Source organism: Paramisgurnus dabryanus, chromosome 17 (genome assembly GCF_030506205.2).
Source record: "Paramisgurnus dabryanus chromosome 17, PD_genome_1.1, whole genome shotgun sequence".
Classification (NCBI taxonomy): Eukaryota; Metazoa; Chordata; class Actinopteri; order Cypriniformes; family Cobitidae; genus Paramisgurnus; species Paramisgurnus dabryanus.
The window spans coordinates 28671272-28698868 of NC_133353.1; the positions used below are offsets into that span (position 1 = coordinate 28671272).

General features: G+C 36.6%; 1 protein-coding gene across 5 annotated transcripts; it reads left to right on the top strand.

Annotated features, from left to right (window-relative positions):
• Window positions 1-27368, top strand: grhl1 (grainyhead-like transcription factor 1). 5 transcript variants are annotated; one of them, XM_065288399.2, is made up of 16 exons: window positions 1-180; window positions 2189-2375; window positions 2686-2733; window positions 4032-4105; window positions 4296-4662; window positions 5101-5183; window positions 5453-5609; window positions 6831-6942; window positions 8962-9056; window positions 12452-12662; window positions 12823-12953; window positions 18763-18791; window positions 19072-19157; window positions 21985-22070; window positions 25863-25927; window positions 26040-27368. In XM_065288399.2, the coding sequence occupies exons 1-16, from the start codon at window positions 161-163 to the stop codon at window positions 26152-26154; spliced, it is 1866 nt and encodes a 621-aa protein (XP_065144471.1). In that variant the 5' UTR covers window positions 1-160; the 3' UTR covers window positions 26155-27368. The 5 variants fall into 5 exon arrangements, with proteins under 5 accessions (XP_065144471.1, XP_065144469.1, XP_065144472.1 ...); XM_065288397.2 differs by having other exon boundaries at window positions 2-180; window positions 12452-12698; XM_065288402.2 differs by lacking the exon at window positions 1-180 and adding an exon at window positions 226-654 and having other exon boundaries at window positions 12452-12698.
• Window positions 27369-27597: the final 229 nt, after the last annotated feature.

A 27597-nucleotide genomic window follows, 5' to 3' on the forward strand; every position in this document is an offset into this window, starting at 1 on the left:
ATTTCTCAGTATATCCAAAAAAGCGAGAAAAGCCAACAAAACCCGTTCTCATACAGGCAATTCTAACGCAGCCCTCATCCTATCCTGCAAACGTTGCTCCATAGAAGAAGAAGGATCGGATTTACAGTACCAACTAGAAAGTCCAGTTCGACCATACGAGATGTCACAGGAGCATGACAAGTAAGTTCACAACCGTACAAGTCCATAGTCTAGTACTGTGAGATGATCAACTCTAACTACCACAGAAAAGGATTGGGAGATTTATTACAAAAATTATTCGTGGAGATTTTAGGCTTCTCTTTAGAACCACTGGCAAATATTGGCTGACAACGAAACGTCTGACAGACAGACTAAAGCTGATTCCGCTACACGGATACGTTGTTTGAGATCGAGCTGTCATGTTGAAACCTGCTACGGTCACAGGTGTACCTGCACCTGCTACACGAGCCAAGCGCTTCGCGCTCTACAATTCACGCAGGCGCTTTAAATTCGTTTCTGCGCGCTCGGTTTGCTTGATTCAAAGCAGAGCCGAATTTATGTCTTATTGGGTTTAAATGCGAAATGTTTTTATTTAAGTCTGAAATTATTTATTATGAGAGACGTCATGTAAATGCATCTGTAGGAGCTGGAAAAACATCTGTTCGTTTTTAACAGGTAAAAATCTACAGTGGTGAAAACATAACCTAATCGAATAATCGCAATAATCAAAATGTGTGTTCGTTTTTTATTTTTAATAAGAAACTTACTTCTATATGTATTATTTTTATATTTTTGTTTTGTGATAAGAAAATAAATTACTGAAACACTACACCTGTTTAGGCGTTGACAATGCTCTCTCATGAACAGTGTTTAAATCTTTTGTACATGTAGCCTAAATATAGCCTGCAAATCTAAACAGAAAGTAAAGTGTTTTTCTCTGTCAGTTCACCCCTAAATAAAACATCATGCACCACAGTATATACTCAAAATATGCGTCAACTCATGTCACGAGCTTTTCCAAGAACATCCGTGCAGAATTTGTTGACGCTTTTCACCACAGTTGATGCAACGTGAGACCTTGTGTATGTGATTCCCGTAGAGAAAACGAAAACTCGTATTAGTTAGTGTTTGGAGTTTGGCTGATTTGGTCACAAACGCATCATTAGTAATTACGCGCTTGGTTGCTTCTCTTGTTTTAGATGCGGGATTGCGTGTCCGCCAGTTTTTATTGTCCCGGGATAACGGATCTATCAGGTTGCAAGGCTAACAGAAAACAGGGAGAAAGTTAAAGAATGGCACAATTCGTTATCAAATTACTCATAATCCGTTTGCGTTAAGCGAGCAAAGTTGTGTCATAGCAACTCTAAATACACTCATTCCATAATGATAGTCAGTGTTTTGTTTGGCAGTAAACGAGATGATAAAGACCACAGTCGTAATGTAGCCTTAATTATGCTTGATTTGACATACTTGACAATAGCTATCAGATAGGCATATAATTGATCATATCAGATTTAACATATATTGTCCAGGTTTTTTTTTTTTGCTATAGAAACATAATCCTTCACAAATGCAGTTTTGGAAACAAAATGTGCCTTTTGATGATGTTGTAAGCAGACATATTAACCCACCTGATCTATAATATTTCCCCTCTCCACTTTCTATGTTAAAAAGTGTAAAGAAATATTGTCTTTACAGTAGGCTATTGTAAAATATAATCACGCAAATAAACATTTTAAAACACTAGATCACACAGTATTTTCAATCTCTGTGTACCGGCTTTGTCTAGAAAATAGATGATGGTACTCATGACAATGAGGTAATTATGACAAAAAAAGGGCAAAGACCAAAACCGGTTTAGTTAATGAACTTTGTCACAGACTTGTGAAAAGAGCTCCTTCCGTCAAGACAGAGACGCTTTACTGGTCGTCTTACTGGAAGAGCCAGTGAAACACGTTGTCGAACGGGAAGCTGCGGTCTGTGCAGAGATTTGTTGTATGGGTTAGTTTGTCACAGATCTTGAAGACAATGTAAAGCCTGTCAACTCTGACGCCACCAACAATGCCAAAACATCATTCGACTGTTAATGCTCAACATCCATCAATTTTCTCCATTTGACTATTTACATGTCACCCTACTGACCAAATGAGAATGAAGATTTATTTAGTTGTTCTAGTACTGATGACTCTACCCAAAATATTCCTTGCAGTAAGCGGGCGGTGCTCGTGCTACAGAATGACCCGGCTTACAGCCAGCGGAGGCCTTTCACAAGTGAAGACGAGGCCTGGAAGTCATTCCTGGAGAATCCTCTCACAGCCGCCACCAAGGCCATGATGAGCATCAACGGAGATGAGGACAGTGCAGCAGCTCTGGGTTTGCTGTACGATTACTATAAGGTACGAATTATGGAGACAATCACTCATGAAAACAAACTTGAGCTGGTTGTTTAAAAGTGAACTGGGATAGATTTCTTTAATGGCTTTTCAATTGCTTTTTGTCGGAAAACTGGGGGTCAGACGTTTAAGTTTAATATAGCTAAAGTAATTTACTGTTTTCTACTTAAAATCACTCCACATAATGTAAAGAACAATTTGAATTTTGGCTGAGGAAGGTCATGTCAAAGATTGTAATCAATGTGAAATCAATGATTGAAATCAAACTTTGATGCACCTAATGCTCCAAAATTTGTCACATATTATTTAATAGGAGTCTGCAGGAGGTAGTGATTCTTTCAACGTGATGTCACGAGAATTCGTAAGTATTTTATGAGTTGGCTAATTCGTATAAATTTGTATGAAGCGAATCGTACAAAATGTATGATTGTTAAACAAAACAATAATGAAACCTGACCCTAACAGGAGCAAAAGCAAATCGTACAAAACGTACAAATGTAGTCGTACGAATTAGCCACCTCGTAAAATATGTACGAATTGCCACAAGACTGCGTTGATTTGTATAGCAGTTGGCTAATTTGTAAAATCCGAACTAAGTGAATCGCACAAAAATGTATGATTATTATAAAAAAATAATAATGAAACCAGATCCCTGACCCTAACATCAGAAGCGAAAGCAAAATGTACAAAAACGTACAAATGTAGTCGAATAAATTAGACTCCTCGTAAAATATGTACGAATTGCCATGAGACTGCATTGGTTTCTTTAGTAGTTGGCTAATTTATAAAAATCTGCACTAAGCGAATCACACAAAAATGTATGATTATTATAAGAAAACAATAATTAACCAGACCCCTGACCCCAACATCACAGGAGCGAAAGCAAAACGTACAAAAACATACAAATGTAGTCAAACGAATTGGCCACCTCGTAAAATATTTACGAGTCGCCATGAGACTGCGATGATTTCTTTAGCAGTTGGCTAATTTTATAAATCCGTAAAAAGTGATTGGTACGAAAATGTACGACTATTATAAAAAAACAATAATGAAACTAGACCCCAAGTTCGCAGGAGTGAAAGAAAATCGTACGAAAACGTACAAATGTAGTCGTACAAATTTGCCACCTTTGTAAAACATGTATGAATTAAGACTACGTTGGTTTTTTGAGTATTTTTATAGCAATTTATTGTGTTTTAACATCAATAATAATACGGAAAACATAAAGTGCCTTTTTCCAAGCTTTTCCTAAGTTACTGAACAAAAATGTAATCACATTACATCCACAATAACAACAACAATTACAATATTTTCTTATTGTCCTTGTTATTTGGGAAGTTTGTTTGTTTCTTTTATTGACTTTGTGTAAGTTTTCTTTCTACTTCCACAGATAAAATGAGTTAACATTTGCAGCGACGAAACCTCAACTTAGACTCTATAACCAAGTGTGCTCCCATATTAAAGTCCTACAAATGAAAAAAGTTAAAGTAGTCATATACGACATGCTTTTACTTCGCGCATCGCCGACCTGTACATTATCAGCAAAATGCCATCTAGTATGACAAATATGTTCACAGACAGATATAATGGGTCATTAAAGGTAGAGCTGATGCTATTGGATGTGGTCAGACTGACACAGGGTTTATTTACTTTCCCCAGGTGCCACGGGATAAGAGAACAATATCCCAGCCAAAGACTGACGTCCTGGGCTCTGATGTGGATCCCAACAAAAGGTGAAGCTTGCATCAAAGATGCTATAGTGAAAGCCATTTTTCCCATACTGAGATGATGAGACCCTAGTTTGCCATGATTAGTACTATACGTATTACATGTAGACCCATCAACAAAGGTCAATAAAGTCATGTCATTATGCTTGCATAATGCTTTGTTATATCGCCATACTTTTGTCTGTCTCTACAACAGGAATCTATTGACTCCTCTTCAAGACACGTCCATGCCATCAGCTGAGAACCGAATCCAGGTTTTGAAAGGAGTTCCCCTAAACATCGTACTTCCAGCGAACCAGCTCGCCCAGGACAAGAGGTCCCTTTTCCCTGCACCCGATACTACCGTGACAGTGTCCATCGCGGCCGTCCCGAACTTCCCCGTGAAGACAGAGGGTCAGTCGCACGGGTTCTCTGTCACGGTCCCCAACCCTCACTGCTCAGAGCCAGACAGCCATACGGTGGTGTTCGACCGCCAGCTCGCCCACACCCAGTTCAGTCCTAACACACAGCCTCGTACCCCAGACTCGACGTTCACAGAAACCTTCAAAGACGGGACTTCAGAAGTGAGTGCTCTGTTCGTTCTCACACTCTCCATCTCTCCTGTCTCCCACCCTCAGACAATACTTCATTTACGGGCGACATGGTTGCAAGCCCCCTCCCTATTTTTATTTGAACACGGCAAAATAGCAGCAAGCATGTCATTATACCATTGTCTCTCTTACACAATAAAGTGCTGTATTTTCCTCTCACACAATAGCTGGGACCTTTTCTTTCTCTCTCTCTTATTCTCGTTCCCTCTCTCTACCTTCTCTCTTTTTTACCCTAAAGGGAGGATTTCCTTAGAAATGATAGTACCACAAAACCTTACACACAAACAGGGTGAGCCGTTTGTTTTTGCTTTGGCTCAGCAATCAGCTTTCTCTCGTGGACTGAAAGCGCGGCGGTGCGGTGGTTGTTTGCGCTAAAGCCAGGCCCTCATGCCCCTCTTTTGTCCTCTACAGGTGTTCTCGTTCCCAGGAGATCTCCAGTTACGCATGGCCTCCATCACGCCGGAGGACTACGGCGCTTTTGACACGGTGTCTGGGTAAGTGGACGTCCTTTGATGGATCTCCTGGGAGTTTGCAATTACATCATCTGCATGTGACAATGAACAAACTGTTCAAATAGAAGCATTGCGACTAGCGCTCGTGGCCTTTGAGTATCTGAAAGTCAAACTACAGTACAACAAATATAAACTGCCATTTCCTTATAAATGCAAACAGGGAAATTGTAACGCGTGTGTATTTGTTTTGTGATGAGTGTTAGCACAAATAGAGCATGAATTAAGGACTCTTTTTTTTGTATGATCAACAGTAACAATTTCGAGTATACGTTAGAGGCCTCCAAGTCCCTCAGACAGAAGTCTGGCGATGGCACAATGACGTACCTCAACAAGGGCCAGTTTTACCCCATCACCCTTAGGGAAACCGATAATGGAAAACTGCTGCATGGCCCCATCTGTAAAGTCAGGGTAAGATGAGTGTATTTGTTTTTGGGGTTTTTGTACTTGCATGTATTTGCAAGACAGTTCTCCAGAACAGTTGATCCTGATTGGTCAGTAACAACATCCCCCAGTCTTATATTCATTATGCTGTGTTCATACCAAACGCAAATACAGCGTAAAATTTGCATCTACAGCGTCTAGAATGCATTCAAAATAGACGCGAAATAGTCGCGCATAAACAGCAAGCGTTTGAAGCGAGATTGCGAAAATCCGCTTCTTGTGGGAGGGGAAAGGAGTGACTTTGGGCTCCTGGTTAACGTGGCGGGAATTGACGCCAAACTTCAAATTTTTCAACTCGGGTGTCAGACGCAATTCTGTATACCGCACCTCGCTAAACGTCTCATTCGCGCTGCGAGACCTCTAGACACGCATAAACGCATCATTACAGGGACTTAACATTGAAATAATTAGCAACAGACGCTCTATTCGCGTTTGGTGTGAACGCAGCATTAGTCATTACACTGTAAAAAGTTGGATCAACTTAAAAAATTTCTTCAATTGATAACACCTAAAAAGTATGTTTATTCGACTTATATGTTTAAGTTAAAAATAATTTAAGTTAAAAAATGTAAGTTAAAAAAACTTTTTAGATGTGAAGTTGATCCATCTTTTTACTTTTTACAGTGTACTGCATATCTGAAGTGATCCAGGCTAATTTACCAGTTATACACATATAACTGTTAAATTTTATCATATCAACATATTTTATGTTAGTTTAACTTAACAAATTAAGTTAAACAATTGCAACTTGTTTTTCTACATTTTTCTAATACAAGTCAAAACTTGTAAAAGTATGTTGAATTGACTTGCAAAATTAAGCTGTTTAAACTTCACGCTGCATTTAAAAATGCACATTTTATGTAGGTTAACAACTCAAAAACATTTTAAATCATTTTAAAGATATGAGAAATGGTCTAGATGTGAGATTATAAGTATACAGTAGCATACTCTGTAGACTGTGCAAACATCCGTTTTAAGTGTGCATGGTCAAAAAAATTGTCATAAATGGTCCCCACTGGGGCACTGCCCTTTAAAAAAGTCCTATATATCCCTCTGAGGTAGTAATATGCACTCTTTAGGTTCAATTTTGGGAAAGGTACTGCCCCAGTGACAGCTAGGGACCATTTTCTTACAGTTTTTACAGTTTTATGAAATTCAAGTAGGAAATAAAATCATGTTGTTTTACAGAGTGTTGTGATGGTAGTGTTCGGAGAAGAGAAAAGCAGAGACGACCAACTCAAGCACTGGAAATATTGGCACTCGAGACAACACACAGCCAAGCAGAGATGTATTGATATCGGTGAGGACCTCTTAAGCATCTTCAGTCTTTGATCGGTCACACTGTCGTTGTGTTTGCTTTTCTGGGTAGTTCAGGGTGGAGTACAGATAGACTGTATCCACTGTACATGTACACAGTGGGGGCTGCAGGTGGGGACTGGACAATAGATCAGACTTGACTGAAAGATGGGAACGCCAATTGTACTCTAAGGTCCACGTTAAACACATCAAAGATGAGTCCTGTAAAGCATAAAGGGTACACAGCATTATCTTGCTTTCAATGAAAGGTGACCTCTAAAGGGAAGAGATTTTCATTCAATTTTCATTATTTTTTTGTAAAGCACATTGTTACACAGAAGTTTTATAGAAATATTTCGATGTGATGTGAGAAATTGTATAAAACATATTGCTGCACTGCAAAAAATGATTTTCAAGAAAAAAATTCTTAGTATTTTTGACTTGTTTTCAGTAAAAATATCTAAAAATCCTTAAAGCGTAACTAAACCCCTGGTCAGAGCCTGACTCCACCCACTGCAATATTTGAAAAATGCAAGAAAAGTGGGCAGATCCCAACGGAGATAGAGGGGACGAACTAAGTGTGTGTTGAGATCGTAACAAGGGCGTGGTGAGCTTGAACCTGCTTACGTCACGAGTCATTTCTTGGACCCAACATCCAATAGGAAAATTCAACTGCAGTAGCCACCGTTCAACCTGAAGAGGGCAGCACTCAGACGTTTTTACACCATATATTGTAGTATTGAAACACTTTATATCCAAATGTCAAAAAACTTACTAAAATCAATGAACAGCACTAATAAAGCCTCATTCTTACAGATCATTAACTAAAAAAAGTTGGTTTGGGGTTTAGTTACTCTTTAAATTAAGATGCTTTTTCTTGATGAGCCAAACAACCCAAGAAAATAAGTCTAGTTTTTAGACCAAAAATATCACATTTAAGTGATTTTGTGCATAAATCAAGCAAAAAAATCTGCCAATGGGGTAAGCAAAAAATCTTGAACATTTTTCTTAAACAGTAAATTCAAGAAAAATGTGCTTACCCCATTGGCAGATTCTTTTGCTTGTTTTATGCACAAAATCACTTAAATTTGATATATTTGGTCTAAAAACTAGACTTATTTTCTTGGGTTGTTTTGCTCATCAATAAAAATCATCTTAATTTAAGAATTATTAGATATTTTTACTGAAAACAAGAATAAAAAACTAAAACATTTTTTCTTGAAAATCATTTTTTGCAGTATGGCTAGATTAAGCTATTTCTTATTCACCATCCAATTTAACTCATCACTAAATTGGATAGTTCACCCCCCCCAAAAAAAAACAATTATCCCGTCATCACTTACTAAGCAATCTGCTTGTTTTAAGCACAAATTCGCTTAAATTTTATATATTTTTTCTAAAAACGACACTTATTTTCCTAGGTCATTTTTGCTCATCAAGAAAATACATCTTAACTTAAGAATTTGTAGATAATTTTACTAAAAACAAGACAAAAATACTAAGTAAGAAAATAATTTTTTGCAGTGTGGTAAACACACAATTGACGGTACCCATTGACTTCCATAGTATTTACTTTTTGTGCTATGGAAATCAATGGGTGCCATCAACTGTGTGCTTACTGTACCATCATTTATCAAAATATCTTCTTTTCTGTTCAAAAGAAATTTTAAGGTAAATTATGACAGAATTTTCATTTTCTGTCATCATTAAACAAAATCAAAACTTTGTATTTGCCATAGAAATAATGTCAAATATTTAAACATATTAATTTAAATCAAAAGGACTTTAAGAGTCCATCCTAATTCAGTGTGACCAACCTATGATCTGTGACTGTTCATATAAACCATTTAGCTTTCATTTTTTTAGTTGCTTTTATTTAAAATACTCAATACAATTCAATTGCGGTCATAAAACCACTCTACCTGTCAAATGGCTATGATTATATAATAAAGGCATTATTCTCTTCCCAATTTATCTCTTCTCTCACAAATTAAACACCGTTATCCTTTCTTGTCTCCCACAGCGGACTACAAAGAAAGTTTCAACACCATCAGTAATATTGAAGAGATTTCATACAACGCCATTTCATTCACATGGGACATCAACGAGGAAGCAAAGGTAATTTTGGACATTATGAGATATATGGAATACGAGCAAAAAAATTGGTTTTCTGTGAAAATAAATACATAAATGATCACCAAAACATGTTTTAAAAATATTGCTCAGATTTCTCGGTATGTAGTTTGGTATGTTGTACGTAGAAAAAAAAGCTTAAAATAGACATGACCATAACTAAAGTAGAGGTTTACTCTTAAAATAGACTCAATACTAAACTCTTTGATTTCACAAACAAAGCGTCTATTCAGGCAAAACAAACCTTTACATATAAGGTGTCACAAAAATTCTAAGGAAGGGTCTTTCCAAGATTGTTTTCCCAGCCATTATTTACCATCCTCAAACAACAGGTTTCAACTTTAAACCTTTGTGTTGAGGTGAAGATGTTGGACTGATGGAGATATTTGGTGCCTCCTTAAATGATGTGAACTTTGTGGCGTACGTGCAGATGTAAGGCTGATGATTTTTTTCGGACCATTAGGGCCTGTCAACACTATTGTTGCTTAATTGATGCATTTATGGGGAGACGTTTAGGTGACGCACCCAGCGCTGGCGGTAAGAATGAGGAAACACTGCTGTTGGGGGAGCAGTGAGGTCTGACACATGATGGAATCTCGTTTGACGGGTGTGTCAGGATTGGTCAGGTTAAACCCATCACTAAGTGACAAACAGATTTTAAGGCAAATCCCTTGCCTCTGATTACACACATGAAAAACTAAGATACTATAGTTTGTTAACCTTACTATAGTAAATATTAAAGTATATTAAAGCATTTATTATGGTTTATCAATGCACTATAGTAATGAGTGTGGTAATAAGTGTAGTAATTACACCCAGAACAAATGTGTTAAAACATTGTCCCAGAATCCACCCATCTCTATGTTATTATTGAAACAACACATTTTGTGTTACTGTTAACACAACTTGTGTAATTTTTAACACAAAATGACACATAATGTGTTAAAAGCTTAACGCACAAAATGTGTAAAAAATTAACACGTCCTTTCTAAGAGAGTACAATAATATACTACAGTATACTGCAATTTACTACCATTTACTATAGTAAATACGAGTAAATAATAAACTACAGATATTTTAATGTGGGTAAAGTTTCCAGTCTAGTTTGTTATATTGTTGTTGACATCTATAGGCTACTATATTTAAAAGTTTTTGGTAAAAAAGGTCACATTTTATTAAGTATCAAAAAATATTTTTAACTTTTTGCATAGTTTATGTGTGCATTCAAAGGGAAAAAATGGTCCCAAATAAGCCAATGCGTAATCGAATCACGCTGATATTGTCCTATTAGTCATAATAAAGTAAATGATTACTAGTTTTAAATAAATAAACTGGGATTTTTTGCAGTGAGCCTGAGTATTATGCTAAAACCAGGATGCAGATCATAAGATAGGCCCGCGCTGTAGGATACTCATCCGTGTGCACAGTGTACCGTGTGCTGTATGTTTGCTGTGTGAACATGGGTAGGTGTGGTTACAATTGTGTGAGCATAACAGAGAGAGAGAGAGAGAGAGAGAGAGAGAGAGAGAGAGAGAGAGAGAGAGAGAGAGAGAGAGAGCAAGAAGGGATAGGTCGGAATGATTAGCAAGCCTTTGTCGTCCCCAAGTGGACGTTTTAAAAGATCACAGGCTTTGAGCCTATTCTTGTGCAAATATTTGTTTGTAATTCTTATTTTCATTTTAATCTAGGCACTTTGTTAACAATTTTGTATATTATATGGTAGTGTTGTAGTTCTTGAGACCACTTTTTAGAGGTCTGGTCTCGTCTTGGAATCGATAACATTTTCTTGAATTTAGTGTTTAAGAAAAATATTTTTTTGCTTGTTTTACGCACAAAATCACTGTTTTTTTTGTCTAAAAACTAGACTTATTTTCTTTGGTAGTTTTGCATATCAAGAAAAAGCATCTTAATTTAAGAATTTTTAGATATTTTTACTGAAAACAAGACAAAAATATTTTTTTTGCAGTGCACATCACAAATTTATTTTTTATCATTAATTTTATGCAGTTTATTCAGGTTTAGCATATGATGTTGGCATTGTTTAAGTTTCTCCCAATGACAGTTTTTCTAATGTTATTACTAAAAACACCTGCATTGTGTTAAGTGGATGGCAAGCCATGGAAAGACAGTTCAGAATTAATGGTTAAGTTGATTTCAGCTCTTTAGTGTGTGTTCACTTTTATTTGCTTAGACAAAGATAAATTCCCATATATCTGCAATGCCTTTGATTATTTTATCAACTTCTCTGATGGCACACACACACACACACGCACGCACACACACAGACAAGAAGTGTCTAATCATATGCATATTCCACATCTTATCGTAAGTGTTTTAATGCAGTGACTTGCAATGGTCTTGGTCTTGACTCGGTCTCGACCCTTTAAAGTCTTGGTCTTATCTCGGTCTCGGCCTGTGTTGGTCTTGGTCATGACTTGGTCTCGGTTTAGGTGGTCTTGACTACAACACTATTATACGGGATGCAATGGGTGTACTGTCATTACAAGTTGCACAACTGAATGTGCACTGAATTAAGTTGTGGTAAATTTGTTATTGTGGTGAAGTGGAATAAATAAAAAAGTTGATCAAGAGCTGTGTAAACAAACGATTGTGTGTTTGCTTTTATATTCAAAATGGTTGTACTGTAAATAGTACAAACTCCAAATAATAATTATCATTAATTACAATTATTACCAACACGAGTGTGTAGTGCACCATGCAGAATTTAATAAAGCGCAGCCATTTTTGCTGAATTTAAATTTAAGGAAGCAGAATTTAACTGGAATGAAAAATATTGTTGTATTAGCGTTTAAATAATAGCAATAATAATAATTACAACAATAATAATAATAATACAATAATAATAATAATAACAATATAATAATAATAATAATAATAATTATTATTATTATTATTATTATTATTAGTAGTAGTAGTAGTATTTTAGTAATATTTTCTTGTCAATTTCAATTCATTTCAAATTCTAATGAATTGATTTTCAATACTGATATGTTGCTCAAGCATGCTACACTGACTGTACAAACATGCATACTTTAGGCTGAACAGTTTATGTGCAATGTAAGTCTATTATACATACAAAAGGGGGCGGCATAGGCAAAAGATAACAATACTTGTGCTCGAGCAAAAATTCTTGTAGCACACTTGACAGAGCATAACCTTAGCAGTGCAAACGTCTTGGGTTCAATTCCCAGGGAATGCATGTTGATAAAAAATATCCTGAAGCACTGCAAGTTCCTTTGGATAAAAGCATCTGCCAAATTCCTAAATGTACTTATTTTACCTCTTGCATTGGAACACAATTTATGAGCATTATTCCCTAAATGAATGCAGAGATAAAAACAGATTATTTTCCCCTCCAGATCTTCATCTCTGTGAACTGTCTAAGTACAGACTTCTCCTCTCAGAAGGGAGTGAAGGGCCTGCCCCTCAACCTCCAGATCGACACCTACAGCTACAACAACCGTAGTAACAAGCCCATCCACCGCGCATACTGCCAGATTAAGGTCTTCTGCGATAAGGGCGCCGAACGCAAGATCCGTGACGAGGAGAGGAAACAATCCCGCAGGAAGGGCAAGTGTCCCGAAGTCAACCCCCCTTTAGGAAACTGTAAGCACTGCTTCAGATCTTAACTGATGGCATGGTGCTTCTCTGCAGATACATTGTAAAAAGTCTAAAGATCCGGAGAGACCCGAATAGGTTTTCACTGTATCTTTGCTATGTTTCTTCACAGTTGGTGCGGACGTTAAGGTGCCACTCCTGCATAAGCGAAGTGACATCACCATCTTTAAAACAATGACTGACTTTGAGACACAGCCGGTGCTCTTTATACCCGACATCCACTTTTCCACTTTCCAACGTCATGTGAGTAGCAGGTTTCACATTTAAATTAGCAAATGTATAGTAAATTATTATTATTATTGTGTTTCTGTAGATCAATTGGTAGAGCATCGTGTTAAGGCTGTGGGTTCGTGTATTACATTGTGAAAATTAAATGGGTAAAATGATCTTTAATTGTTTAAATGAAGCTACAATCAGATGTTGTGCAAATAGTGACAGAAGCCTCTTTAAATACAGCTTTTTTAGGTCATACTTATTCTCCAGATATGCAGCTCAGTGAACACATTATGCTGAGCACGTTGCACAAAAAATGATAAAATAAGAAAATAAGAACAGTTATTGCCAATGTTTTCCTGGATTAGTGTTTAGCAGACACTTTGCATGTAAAACATCTCATTAATTTGCATGGCTTTTCTACACCCTTTCTAAAAGTACAGCTTTGCACCTAAAGAGTTCAAACTAGTATCTCAAAGGTACATACTGGTACCAAATTTTATTCCTAATGGTACATATTAGGACCTTTTTAAGGGGCACTACCAGCATGGGAACATATTTTGACCATACAGTGTATGTGCTTTGCCGTGATGATGATAGCTTAATTTGTGACCTCGGCTCCTGGATCACTCTTGCCCGGAAAATAAACCGGCAACCTTTGCATTAGCAGCCTGGAATCTTATCTATAGTTAGACTCAGCTCAGACCTTGTTGAACTCGCTAAGAGGAATCTTATCGAAACTGGCATATAAATGTAGGCTACATGTATTATAGGAATTTACAAAGTGGTATTTTCAGACTTCTGTAAATCATTTGATTATGATATGTTTAGATAATGATTCGAAATAAAATTTCTGATATGAAGTCAGACTTTCTGGTAAACAGTACATCTGGTAAACAAACATCATAGGTTTGCATGAGGTGATAAAATGTACATTGTTTGCAAATTGCTCATGTATGTCCCCAGTTTAAGTGCTCCTCAGTGGTCAGACATGAACAGTAGGTGAACACGCATGCTGATAAAGAAATTACTGTTTTTGTAATGCACTTTTTGGATTAAAGGGACACTCCACTTTTTTGAAAATATGCTCATTTTCCAGCTCCCCTAGAGTTAAAGCAACACTATGTAGTTTCCATGAAAAAATGACTTAGAGCTCCCCCATGTGGTTGAAAAGCGCAACAGTGCCTGGTATCAGACACTCTTCTGCAGCCAGGGGGAGGGGCGGGGCTGTGTTTCCTACCCTCCACCGCCACTTTCAGAGTGTGCTTGTAGCAGCTAGGAGGCTGCTCAGGTTGCAGCAACCGTACAATTTGTCCAGTTAAAAGTTGTTCTATCACTGAAATAATTTTAGAGACATTATTTAAAGGTAAAAAAAACTACATAGTGTTGCTTTAAAGGCGTTCGAAGCGAATCTACGAGACGTTAGTTTTTGTTGACGTTTGAATTGTTTTCAAACAGACGGAGCGTAGCTAACTCCTCCCCCTCCCCCTCCCTTCCGTGCTTTCATGAACGCGCCCAACCCCCACCCCAAAATCCTTTTTGTCGTTTATTGGCTGGAACACTTTGTTTTATTTTGTGATGCTAGGTTTGGCCACTATGTTGTGTTATTGCCATTTGTGAAGCCTGAGCTGTCTACAGAGATCTCGTTTTTTTACAGTTTGATCAGCGGACAGGCAGCAAGCAGATAGTGAGGAGATGTTTGCTGTATGTAACAAAAAATGTTTTATGGTCTAAAACGCGTCAATTCGCTTAGAGCGCCTTTAAACGATTTTTGCCGTTTTGGAATCCATTCAGCTGATCTCTGGGTCTGGCGGTACCATTTTTAGTATAGCTTAGCATAATCCATTGAATCGGATTAGACCATTAGCATTGTGTCAAAAATAATCAGTTTCGATAATTTTTTTATATTACGCAGTGCCAGAAAATAGTCCACTGCTATTGAAAGTTACCAAGGGGACTATTTTTCGGCGCTGCATAATATCATTGCGCCTCCTGCAGCCATGTTACAGCAGCAAAGTCCTTGATTATTACGCCAGAATGAGAGTATAGTTCCTAGCCATATCTGCCTAGAAAATCGCAACTTTTAATTTTCTGTCGGTCTTTGTACACGATGTAACTACAGAAGAGTCAAGTTTAAAATAGGTAAAATATCCAAACACTTTTTGGTTATTTTTTAACGCAATGCTAATGGTCTAATCAGATTCAATAAATTGTGCTAAGCTATGCTAAAAGTGGTATCGCCAGACCCTGAGATCAGCTGAATGGATTTCAAAAAGGTAAAAATCGAATGTTTAACTCTAGGGGAGCTGGAAAATGAGCATATTTTCAGTAGAGTGGAGTGTCCATTTAAAGCCTTTGCAAAATGTATAAATATAATATAATTAAAAGAATCTACAAAATGTATTAAAGTAAGAATTTGATAAGTTCAGATGCAAAAGCCACTAAACGACACCTCATTTAATACTTTTGCATCAAATCCCACCCTCAGGGCATTCAGAACTACCAATTTTTTAGGCAGAATCCATAACGGGTGAGATAAAAAAAAATGCTAATTAACAAAGAAATCTTTGAACTCTTAATTTGTAATCTTTATTTTAATAGTTAACATAATAATGTTTATAATGTAGAAGCATTTCTACAATCCCCTATTGCTATTTGCATATGCATGAGACCTTGGCATAACATCGTACTGACATAATTATTTAGCGCTCTTTCTCGCATGTGTGAGTTCGGGCTAGTGAAACATTTCACAGTACAAGCAGATTGTTGTTGGGTCACGCTGACCATAATGATCTGCCAGCTGGAAGGAATAAAGTGATTTCCTACTGTTCAAAAATCTGGCATTTATGACATGGGTTTGGCTGTTATCACATAACACACAGGATTCTGGGCAAGATAACACATTTAAAACCCATATGTTGTCTTAATAAATCAAAACATTAATTACGTGTTGGTTTCTTTGCATGAAGTGATTTGTTCATTTGTGCATTTATCCAGAGTGATGACAAATTTGATCAGATTGTATTTCCGCTCAGTGTATCAAAAACAAGTACCCTTAGCATTGCCACAGTACCAGTTGGACTGCACGAACACCACCTGTCAATGACTCACATGTCTTTAAACCGCAAGCTTCCAAGATCTTGGAGTTCTTTCAAATAAGTGCATTTCTAGGTAGAACCCTTGGTTTAACTTCACCCTCCACCTTTGATTCACAAACTTGATCATGAAATCACATGACTCAATTCTGCAGGACAGCAGATGCTCGACGCGTGCTTAAAAACGACCTTTGATCGTCCTCAATCGTGTGGCATTGAAAACCAAAGTATGTCTACTTCCAAAAATAAACCACCTGGATATTTACCTTTCACTAAAATCACAAAAAAAGAACACAGAACGTGAACTCTGACATACTAATCCAGAGTCTCCAAAGAAGCCAGATAAGTTCAGCTTTTAAAGGGATAGTTCACCCAAAAATAATAAAAATCCTCTCATTTACTCACCCTTGTGTTATTACAAACCTGTATACATTTCTTTGTTCTGATGAACATAAAGAAAGATATTTTGAGCAATGTTTGAGGCCCCATTGACTTCTATAGTAGGAAAAAAGAATCATATGTAAGTGAATGGTGCTTATGATTAGTTTGGTTACAAACATTCCTCAAAATATATTTATGTGTTCATTAGAACAAAGTAATTTATACAGGTTTGTAACAACATGCATGCGAGTAAATGATGAGAAAATTTTTGGTAAACTATCCGTTTAATGTTCTTGCAGCTCAATTGCATTCACAGTGCAAACTTCATGGGTTCAAACACATATAAAAATGAAGGTTGAGTGCTCTAAAAGTCACAGCCAAATGCATAAAAGTCTTTTTTCTATCCGTTCGTGCAAAGGACTTCAGCCTTTGTTTATTTGTGTCCAGAATAAATGGTCTGTTTATGCTGTTTATGAAGGTCTATGGCTTTTATACTGAGTGTACATGCAGGGAAAAAATTTATATATGAGGAAATCATAAATCAAGTGGATTAAACATGTTTAATCATGTTAATCCGAATTCTTTAACTAGCTAAAAAAAGTACTAAATAATTGTATAGGTGGCTTGCACAAAACAAGTGGACATGTCATATGTGTGAATAACTTTTTATAGCACCTTCATTTTTAAGAGTTTAGGTGTAAGTGTAATATTGAGTCACATTGTGTTTTGGATCTGTGCAGCTGAAATTATTGATGGGAATTTAGCTTATTCACCGTATCCCCCAGAGTTAGATAAGTCCATACATAGCTTTCTCATCGCCGTACGTCCTATAACTCTGTCTGACGCAGCCCTTGCTATCTTAGCTTAGCTTAGCACACAGACTGGAATTGAATGGCTCCAGCTAGCATACTGCTCCCAATGGCTCCAGCTAGCATACTGCTCCCAATGACAAGTGACAAAATAACGCGAACATTTTCCTATTTATATGTTTTGATTTTTATAGTCACACCGTGTACAAATAACAAGGTCATATGAGACACAGCCATCTTTTAACAGTATCCATACTGGGAACTATATTCTCAGAAGGCGAAGCACTGCTACTTGGGCGGAGTGATTTGCACAACTATGACCGAACTCTCTGCTCCTCACCAGGGGCTTATCGGGTGCTGCGAGTAAATCACTCCGCCCAAGTAGCAGTGCTTTGCCTTCTGAGAATATAGTTCCCCCCACATGGAAAAAACATATATAAACATATATGTTTTGATATAGGTTTTACATATATGTGACATATATAAAATTGGCAGTTTTCCTATATTATATGTACATATATGTTAACCTATATATTGGTAAAATTATTAAAATCTGTAGCTGCTAATAAATTAAACATAAATAAAGGTCCAACCAATGACAGTCTGCACCTGCAGGAGCCGGGATTCAAACCTCCAACCTTCCGATCACCAAAAAAAATGCAATCCCACGTGCCACTGCTGGGATTCGAACACCCAACCTTCCGATCATTAGAGATCTCACTCTACCATCTGCGCTACTGTCGCTGTTAAATAACACTGAACAGTAGCTGTTAAATTAAACCATTTTGTTATACATGTCCTAGACAGATCTTGTAAATGTTTTAAATGTGCAGACATCATAACTTTATTTAATAATTCACATAATTTATGGCCTGTATATGCACATATATGCACCTCAATTTTGCATATATGCAGCATATATATTATCATATATGGGCATATATGCTGTATATGTGCAGCATATATGTGCATATTAGCTGCATATAGGTTTCATATATGTGCATATATGCTGTATATATGTGCATATATGCTGTATATGTGCTGCATATATGTCCATATTAGCTGCATATATGTTTCATATATGCGCATATATGCTGTATATATGCAGCATATATGTGCATATAAGCTGCATATAGGTTTCATATATGCACATATATCCACATATATGGTTAAAAGATGGCTGTGTCTCTTTTAACCATGTTATTTGTACACGGTGTGACTATACAAATCACAACACATAAATAGAAAAATACTGGCGTTATTTGGTCACTTATTGGGAGCATTATGCTAGCTGGAGCCATTCACTTCCAGTCTTTGTGCTAAGCTAAGCTAGCGGGGGCTATGTCAGACAGAGTTATGGCACGCACAGAGATGAGAAACTGTATGTATGGACTTATCTTACTCTGGGGGATACAGTGAATAAGCTAAATTTCCAAAATGTGGGCATGTTCCTTTAACTCTAAAACATGCAGGACATTTGTTAAATAATACTAGATGACTGTTAAAAATTCACTAGAATATTTGTTAATATTTCTTCATGTCTTCTCATTACAGCCTTTTTCTCCTGAAGACACAGAGGAGGGGTAAGAATGCCTTTCTGTGTCTTTTGTCCAATCTGTTCCTATTTGTGTAAGCAATCCATGTTTAAAAACGGAGGGGAGGGAACATTTTAGAGCAAATCAGCCTTTGGAACTCTTCTCCATGTGTAACATTTCCGGGAAACACGCAGGTGCTGTTAGTGTTATTGGTTATGATGTATTTGTTAACGCCTTAATACACTATGGGACAGATGCTTTCTTAGAAATTATGCAGATCTAATGAATGCCTCTTCTCGAGCTCACTCTCTTTTTGAATGTTCCTCAGGTCAGGGATGAAGAGATTAACTTATGCTGAGGAAGAGTTTGGAACGCCTCCTAATAAGCTCGCGAGGATGGATGAACCAAAAAGAGGTGTGTTTTAACTGGAACTAAGTTGTTTATTCATTGTCCCTGCTCTGGATGAGACACAATCTAGTGTGTGTGTAGGTGTGTGTGTGTTTGTTTACTTCAGTTTTGTTGGCAATGTAGTATCGGCACCGTCATGATGCAATGGTACTTGGTCACTTTTGAATAACCACACACAAAAACAGACTAATTCAAAACACATTGGGTCCGATTTGTAATACACAAGCAGAAAGATTTCTGTTTAAATTGTGTTTAAGCAATTTTACACTTGAATTTTTCCATTGAGCTCACTGATAATAATTTATGGCTGACCTCAAGTCTTTTAAAGAGCACTTATTTCATTGCTAAAAACGTTATTTTGTGTATTTGGTCTAATACAATGTGTTTGCGTGATTTATGGTTAAAAAACACATTATTTTCCACATACCATACATTTTTCACTATCTACTAAGATTTCACTATCTTCCTGAAATGCACGGATTCGAAAAGCTCTGTGTCCCTGATTGGCCAGCTAATCTGTACGTTGTGATTGGCCTGAATACCTCTGACATCAGCCGGAAATGTGACGCTCCTTACCATGTTTTAAAGATTCGCTCACAATGCAATGCTGACAGGAGTTAACTTAAAGGCAGTGAGTCCGAAGCGGGAGGAATTATGATAATGTCGGTCTTGTCTACATCATCAATTCTAGGAAGTAAACGGTTGCCTACAATCCGTGTGTTTGTTGTAGTCCAAGAAAAGAGATTTACGTTGGAGACGATACGATAATTTGCGTCATCGTTTACTTTGGGGTTTGTACCTTTTGCATATCGTAAACTTGTACTAATAAACACTTACACACCAAAGGAAATGTTAAATTGTGAATCGGACCTTTGGTAATCTTTAAACATGCATATCGATAACCAAAGTATTTCATGCTAAACATAGACATAAGTGTCAAAGAGCAGTTGGATGTGTGACAGAGTATTTCTGTGCTGAATGCACTTCACCAGGGTTCGTTTACGTTTCGGAAAGTTTTTTTTCGAACATAAAAGATTCAAACGTAACAAATTTGCTTTATTTCTTTTATGGTTAATTTCAGTGCAGGAAGTACAGTGGAAGTCCATATATGGACACTTTAACCGGAATAGCGCATGTAACACAGCAAACAAGAGCTGACACGAAGTCAACTTCACAAAAAAGTGTGTTGTTGTTTGTGAGGGAAATTTTAACTTATTCAGCTTCCAAAAGAACCCAACCTTATGGAAACAAAAACTTTAATTTGTTTATCCAGAGAAGCAGCGTATTTATGCGTGTGTGTTTGTTTAACGCTGGATTTCATTGTCATGAGTCGCAGGCGGTAAGTAAAACTGCATCAAATGTGTTTTGTGGGCAAGCGGCGTGTAAGTGCATACAATGTAAACAACACAAACTTGTAGTGAATCATAAGTTATCCAGAGATAGTGGGATAATGTTTTGTGTGTGTTGCATGCTCGTGACTCCAGGAGCTCGGGTTTATTCGGAAAAGAATCGGTACAGCTGATCTGTCTCTTATAAAACTGATAAAACTAAAGATTCTTTGGATTTATGAATGATGTAATACTACTCCGTACTCAAAATTAACATGAGATAAGCAGAAGCATTGTGTTTTATGTTACCTTTAATCAGCATTGTTGCTTAACAATGATTGTTGTGCTTGCAACATAAGTCATGGGTTCGATCTCCGAAGAAAACATATACTGATAAAAAAGGAAAGCTGGAATACAATGTAAAGGGGGTTGCACACTGGACACGCAGATCAGCGCCGCGCGGTTCTAAAAAAAAAATTGATCACATTGTTTTCTATGAGTACACGCACACCGGCGTTGACAGGTGCCGCCTGTCCTCGGCGCCCTGCTACGACTCAGGAAGTTGCTTAAATCCCTGCCACGCCACAGAGCGCCACTCACATAGTTTAACATTAAATAACATCATATTTGTCCCAAATCATTAGCGATTAACATTGGCTGCTAACGTATATTTTGCATTTTGAATTATACACTATCTGAATAAGCTTGCACTATTTAATGTGTACTTCTGGTGTACGATACCTCCGAGTTGTCCTATATGCGACTCAACGCGGTGCGGCACTAAGCTGTGCATCTGGTTTGCGACCCCCTTAAGCCATGTAAGTGGATAAAAGCATCTCTGAAATGTTAACTCTCCTTTACAAAACATATAGAGAAACAAAACATTATGGCCGAAGTATTGTCCATGTGTGGAATGCTTACTTTCGCATGCAAGTAAAAAAACTGACTCCGGCTTTAGTATGATATAGTGATATGCACGGTCGAGATGTCCAGTTGCAGGTCATTGAAAATTGCAAGTCCTCCCGCATCCTGATGAGTTTTACAGCTGTATTGATGTTTGTGTGTATTAAGCCAGAAGTCTTGCCAAAGGCAAGGCAACACATCAGGTTTGGAGTAGGATATGATATGTGTAATCTGTGTACTTTGGACTCTCCACATCGCGGAACCTCTTTTCCTCTGCAGTATAAGCTCAGTGTTCCCAGTAAGGGATTGGGAGGGTGCCCAGTCCCCCAAAGGTTTCTGGGTGAAAGGGGATCGGGGTGTGGGGTCGCACCGGTGTTTATAGACATGGCAGCGAACCTGACCGAAGGGAACAGCATGTGAGGGACAAAGTCGCTCAAAGTATGTGTTGCAGAAGAGATCAAATGCACGTCCACCACACAAAGCTTTGGCAGTGGATAAGTTTGACTTGACATTCTGGTAAATGGTGTGTTTTGGTTTGCGGAGAAAAACCGGGGGTGCATCTGCATGAGCGATCACAGCTGACCACATTTCTCTTTTTGCAGTTTTGCTGTATGTGCGTAAGGAGACGGAAGAAGTGTTTGATGCCCTCATGTTAAAGACTCCTACACTGAAAGGCCTGGTGGAGGCGGTAAGTTTAGTTCTTTCCAAAAAGTGCACAAAAATATTCACTTTTAAAGGGATAGATCACTTTAAAAGGAAAATTCTGTCAGAATTTACGCATCCTCATGTTGTTCCAAACCTGTATGAATTAATTTTTTCTGATGAACACAAAAGAAGATATTTTGAGAAATGATGGTAAACACACAGCAGATAGTGACCATTGACTACCATAGTAGGAACAAATATATTGTGGAAGTATTGTGATAAATGATGAAGAAAATATTTTGATAAATGATGTTAAGCACACAGTTGACGGTACCCATTAAATTCCATCATATGTTTTTATTCCTACTATTGAAGTCAATGGTCACTATATGCTGTGTGTTTACTGCGGCTGTTGGGTTGGAAGTCCCACCTCTTTCTTAAAGGAAAACACCACCGTTTTTCAATATTTTACTATGTTCTTACCTCAACTTAGACAAATTAATACATACCTACCTTTTTAAATGCGTGCACTTTGATCTTTTTACAGCACCTCGTGAATGTGTTAGCATTTAGCCTATCCCCATTCATCCCTTAGGATCCAAAACAAAAGTTTTATTTTGTGCCACCATACTTACTCGTGTAACTGCTCATGTAACAGTCTTTAAATAGGGAAAACATGGAAGTTTTTGGTGGCTTCTAAATAATCCCTGTTTGGATCCTAAGGAATGAATGGAGCTAGACTAAATGCTTACACATTCACAGGCGCACTGCACAAAGATTAAGTGCACGCATTGAAAAAAGATAAGTATGTATTAATTTGTCTAAGTTGAGGTAAGAACACAGTAAAATATTGCAAAACGGTGGTGTTTTCCTTTAAGAAAGAGGTGGGACTTCCAACCCAACAGCCACCATATTGGGTGGTCTAACATCTCTATCAAAAAGACGAATGGATCTGTTACTGTTAGGCCCTGTCTTCACCAGACTATTTTTTGCTGTGGTCACCAATTGTTTCCAATAGAAGTGCCACACTTTTAAAAAACTGTAACTGCTGGTGGTTTTTGTCGCGCTGAGCGCTGGCGAGCTGGCAAGTGCCAACAGTCCGCATTGCCTGGTGTTTCAGCCGCGTTTAAACGCTTTGATGGACACAGGGACTATAGGGCGGTAATGCAGTCACCATATTAAGCATAACGATTTCACACACGGTACAAATATATTAATCACTGTAATATAGAGATAATGTCGTTAATAAAAACCTCTTGTTTTCTTAAGAAAATCTATTCTAGTGGTAGGTTATTTAAGGTCAGACAAAGACCGAAACACTATAATTCCTTTTTTTTTATAAAGCACACACAACCAGACAATAATATACACAAACTCTCTTTCTTCCCATCCAAACCCACAGCTCATACCGTAATGCATTGCCTCACCTCACAAAAACAGACACGAAAATGCCCACTAACATGTGGTCAATCGAAAAAAAGTCCCTGCATTTATAATCTAAAGCATGGTGATTTAGTAGGGACAGTGATTTAATAGCAACATCGAGTCGGTATGTGTTCGACCGTCAGCGGTCTGTCAGAATCACAGCAGGAGCCTTAAACCCCAACAGGTCATTCTGGCCAAATGAGCTCTGCGCTTCGACTCAAAAACAGATCAAACTTACGATGACAGAAGCTGGCGCGGCTACACGGGAACCAGCTGCACATTTTGGAAAGTTGGGGCGTTTGCTTGTAGCTCACGTAATTGAACACTACTTTAGGATTGCAACACTTGGGTTAGCTACAGGGTAAGGATGAGCAGAGAGAATTTTAGGATAACGTCAGGGGGTTGGAAACACATTTAGCTCAACCACCCGTATCCTGAAATAAGATGAACTTTATTATTAGTTGGCTTGAAAACCTACTAAATCTACAAACGCTCTGTTGCATTAGTACACAGGGTAATATGACTCATTCAAATGTTCTGAATAACTATGGTGAGAAGAGGATCGATGTGAGCTCTTTAAAATTGGTTACTTTGATGGTTTATTGTGACCCGTTTGCATTACGCAACACTATTCCCTATTAAGAAGAGAGCAGTGGTGGAGGATCTTAATCAAGAAAGGGGAACAAATAGGAGAAGGACAAGTAATCCAAGAAGCTGTTAAACCAACTATGGACAAAATCTAATACGACTCAAGGACACACATGCACTATATGTACATTACTAAAGCTAAACGAGTTTACAAGACAAATTTACAAAAGACACTGGGGATCAATGTGAAATAAACATGAAAAAAGAAAGGAAGTGTGCATGATAATGTATGACCACCATCTTTGCAATCCAGTTTTACCATCGATTTAACTTAAATGTCAATCTTTGACATTGCCATGCTCATTCAATAACAAAAATATCAAGGTTATATTTTCACAGAATGTTGTTTACATGATGTAGGAGGATTTTAAAACAGTACCTCACAAAAATGACTTGGGGTCATATATTTTTAAAATAAAAGTATTGCAGTTAATTTACCAAGTATTATTATAAAATAATACTAATACTAATACTACTATAATACTACTACTATTTATATTACTAAAATCAATTAAAATATTTTTTTAATTTTAAAATAAAAGTAATTGCGACAATGCAGTTATTATACCAAAAAGTATTATAAAATAATAATAATAATAATAATAATAAAAATACCAATACCACTTTCAGAGAATGTTCTTTCCATTATGTAGGATGATTTTTAAACAGTAATAAAATCAAATTTATATTACTAAAATTAATTTAAAAAAAATTATAATTTCAAAATAAAAGTAATTTCGACAAAGCAGTTATTATACCAAAAAGTATGATAAAATAATAATAATAATAATAAATAATAATAATACCAATACCAATTTCAGGGAATGTTCTTTACATTATGTAGGATGATTTTAAAACAGTACATCACAAAAATTACTTGGGGTCACATATTTCAAAATAAAAGTAATTGCGACATTGAAGTTAATATAGACCGTTTCAGCAGTAACAACATAAACAAGCGGCTGTCGCGGTCCACACGTAACTTCCGGTAAACTCTGCTAAGAATAAATAACAACAAAATTCTTTAAACATAGTTTATTTATATAACAAGCAAAAAAACAACACATAGATTACCTAGGAAACCAAAACATTTGTTATTTTCGACGAGGCATTGTTCAAGAGATCAGTTTAGTCAGACCATTAAAAAACGAAATCGGAAGTAAGGTTCGGATCCAGACAAGTATCATGTGCATCCGATGAAGCCGTCTATACAAAAAATTATTATAAAATAATAATAATAATAATAAGAATAACAATAAATAACAATACCAATCTTTCTACTACTATACTTCTAATAATAATAATAATTATTATTATTATTATTCATAACAATATTATAATAATACATATCAATAATTATAATTAATAATAATAATAATAATACACAAATAATAAATACCACTAATAATAATTAGAGATGCACGATACAAGATTTTTACACCGATACCGATAAAGGATTATCTGCTAATACCAATAGTTTGGTGGTATTATATAAATGTTATTCATTCATATAATAACCATTAATATTGAACATTATACTAGTGATGTTTCTTTACATTTTCTATACACAGAGTTCAAATTCATTGCATTTTCCTGTCCTCTTTTGATTGACAGGATATATCTGCCACGACTATTGGCTGTTTTTAAACTATCAGCCAATAGCAAATTGTGCAAAAAATAGCTTTTATCGACAAATACAGATTATTGGCCAATAAATTGGTGTATCTCTAATAATAATAATAATAATTGTTCTCTCTTCCAGATTTCAGAGAAATATGAAGTTCCCCTTGAAAAAATGGGAAAGGTGTACAAGAAATGCAAGAAAGGGTAAGACTTCTTCATTTAAACACATCTCATGAGCCATTTGATCAGTCATTAAACCACAATGGTACTCAGGGGTGAAACTAAACCATAGTGTCCCACAATCTCTCTCTTTCAGGATCTTGGTAAACATGGATGACAACATCATCAAGCACTACTCCAATGAGGACACCTTCCAGATCCAAATGGAGGAAATGGGAGGAATGATTAAGCTGACACTAACAGAGATATAAAAGTTCAGACTGGTTGACACAAGTCCAAAGACCTTTCCCCTTACTTTGTTAGGACCCCGTAGACCCCTTTAGCAGCTTGTTGTACTCTTTCAGTCTATTGAAACATTTTAAGGTGACTTTTTATATGAGCCTAAAGTACTTTGTATGTGAATTAAGAATTAATTCCAACTACATTGAAGAGTTTGAGCCAAATATGATTTTTCTTGGGTATAAGCCCACTGTTGACTTTGTTGACTCCGAAAGTAGTCATAGTGACAACTGACTATAGTTTACTATAGTTATAATTTTCTCTTTAAAGTTATAGCACTGGAGTTTCTAACCACTAAAATGGACAATTGGGCAAATTTTAGGGCATTACTGCTGTAGTAACATGGGATTGAGGGATTCCTTGTTGGTTCACTGTATTTATACCCTGAGCAGTATTTAGTGAGTATCCCTTGCTTAGCAACTTGTGGTGCATTGTGACAAGCGCTGTGTTTGTGTGTATGTATGAGTGTGCACGTTGATACTTATATATTGATTGATAAATCATCAAAGTGCGTGGCTTGTTTAAAAAGTGTAAAATAATCACATACCCCTTTTTAATATTGTATTTTTTGTATGAAAGAACTGTGATGCACTACAAACAAGCCTAAAAAAACCTCGTAATTACTTAAAACTTTTAATGTGATTCACGATTACCAAAAATTAAATAGGTATAGCACCAAAATGACAAAGTTTTGTTCAAATGATTTAAGCAGCATTTGCAAGTATCTTTGAAAGAGGCCCTAAAATCAATAGTATTATATTTTGTTTAGTCTGTTACCCAGTAATCATTATATGATGACCCTAACGTGATGTTGCTCTGAGTATATAAGAGGAGTGCTGACCTCAGTGCACACTTTAACTACAATTCATTTTGCATATAAGATTATAAACTTCTTTTTCTGTTGTTATTGTTGATGAAATGTACAGCTTTTGATTCTGTTAAGGTTTTCTTAACGTAACTGATCTACTCTTTTGTACCAAGCTATTTTATTGTGTATATATTTATTACCATACTGGGATGGGACATTTTATACCTATAGAGAAAGTCATTTTTCTAATGATGTGATGTATCGTTAAAAGTTTTTAAATTAAATCATTCTAAATAATCTATTTATGCAAAGGGAATCTTTTTAGCTTATTGATATTGTCAGATTTTTTTCAAGTGCATACAACACGTTCATCTATGCAAATATGCATATTTTCTTATGCATCAAATACACATCTTCTGTAAGCTCAAATAAAAACCACTTTTTGTGTATAGTACTGTATGTGGCCATGTGTCTTGTGGTTTTCAGCTAGCTTAAGCTGTAGCGGTTGTCATGGAAACAAACTGCGCTCCAATAGGCCATCTGTCTGGTGGACAGGAAGTGGGTTGTTTAAACAAGAGAAAGTCTTAAAACGGCATTGACCTTAAAT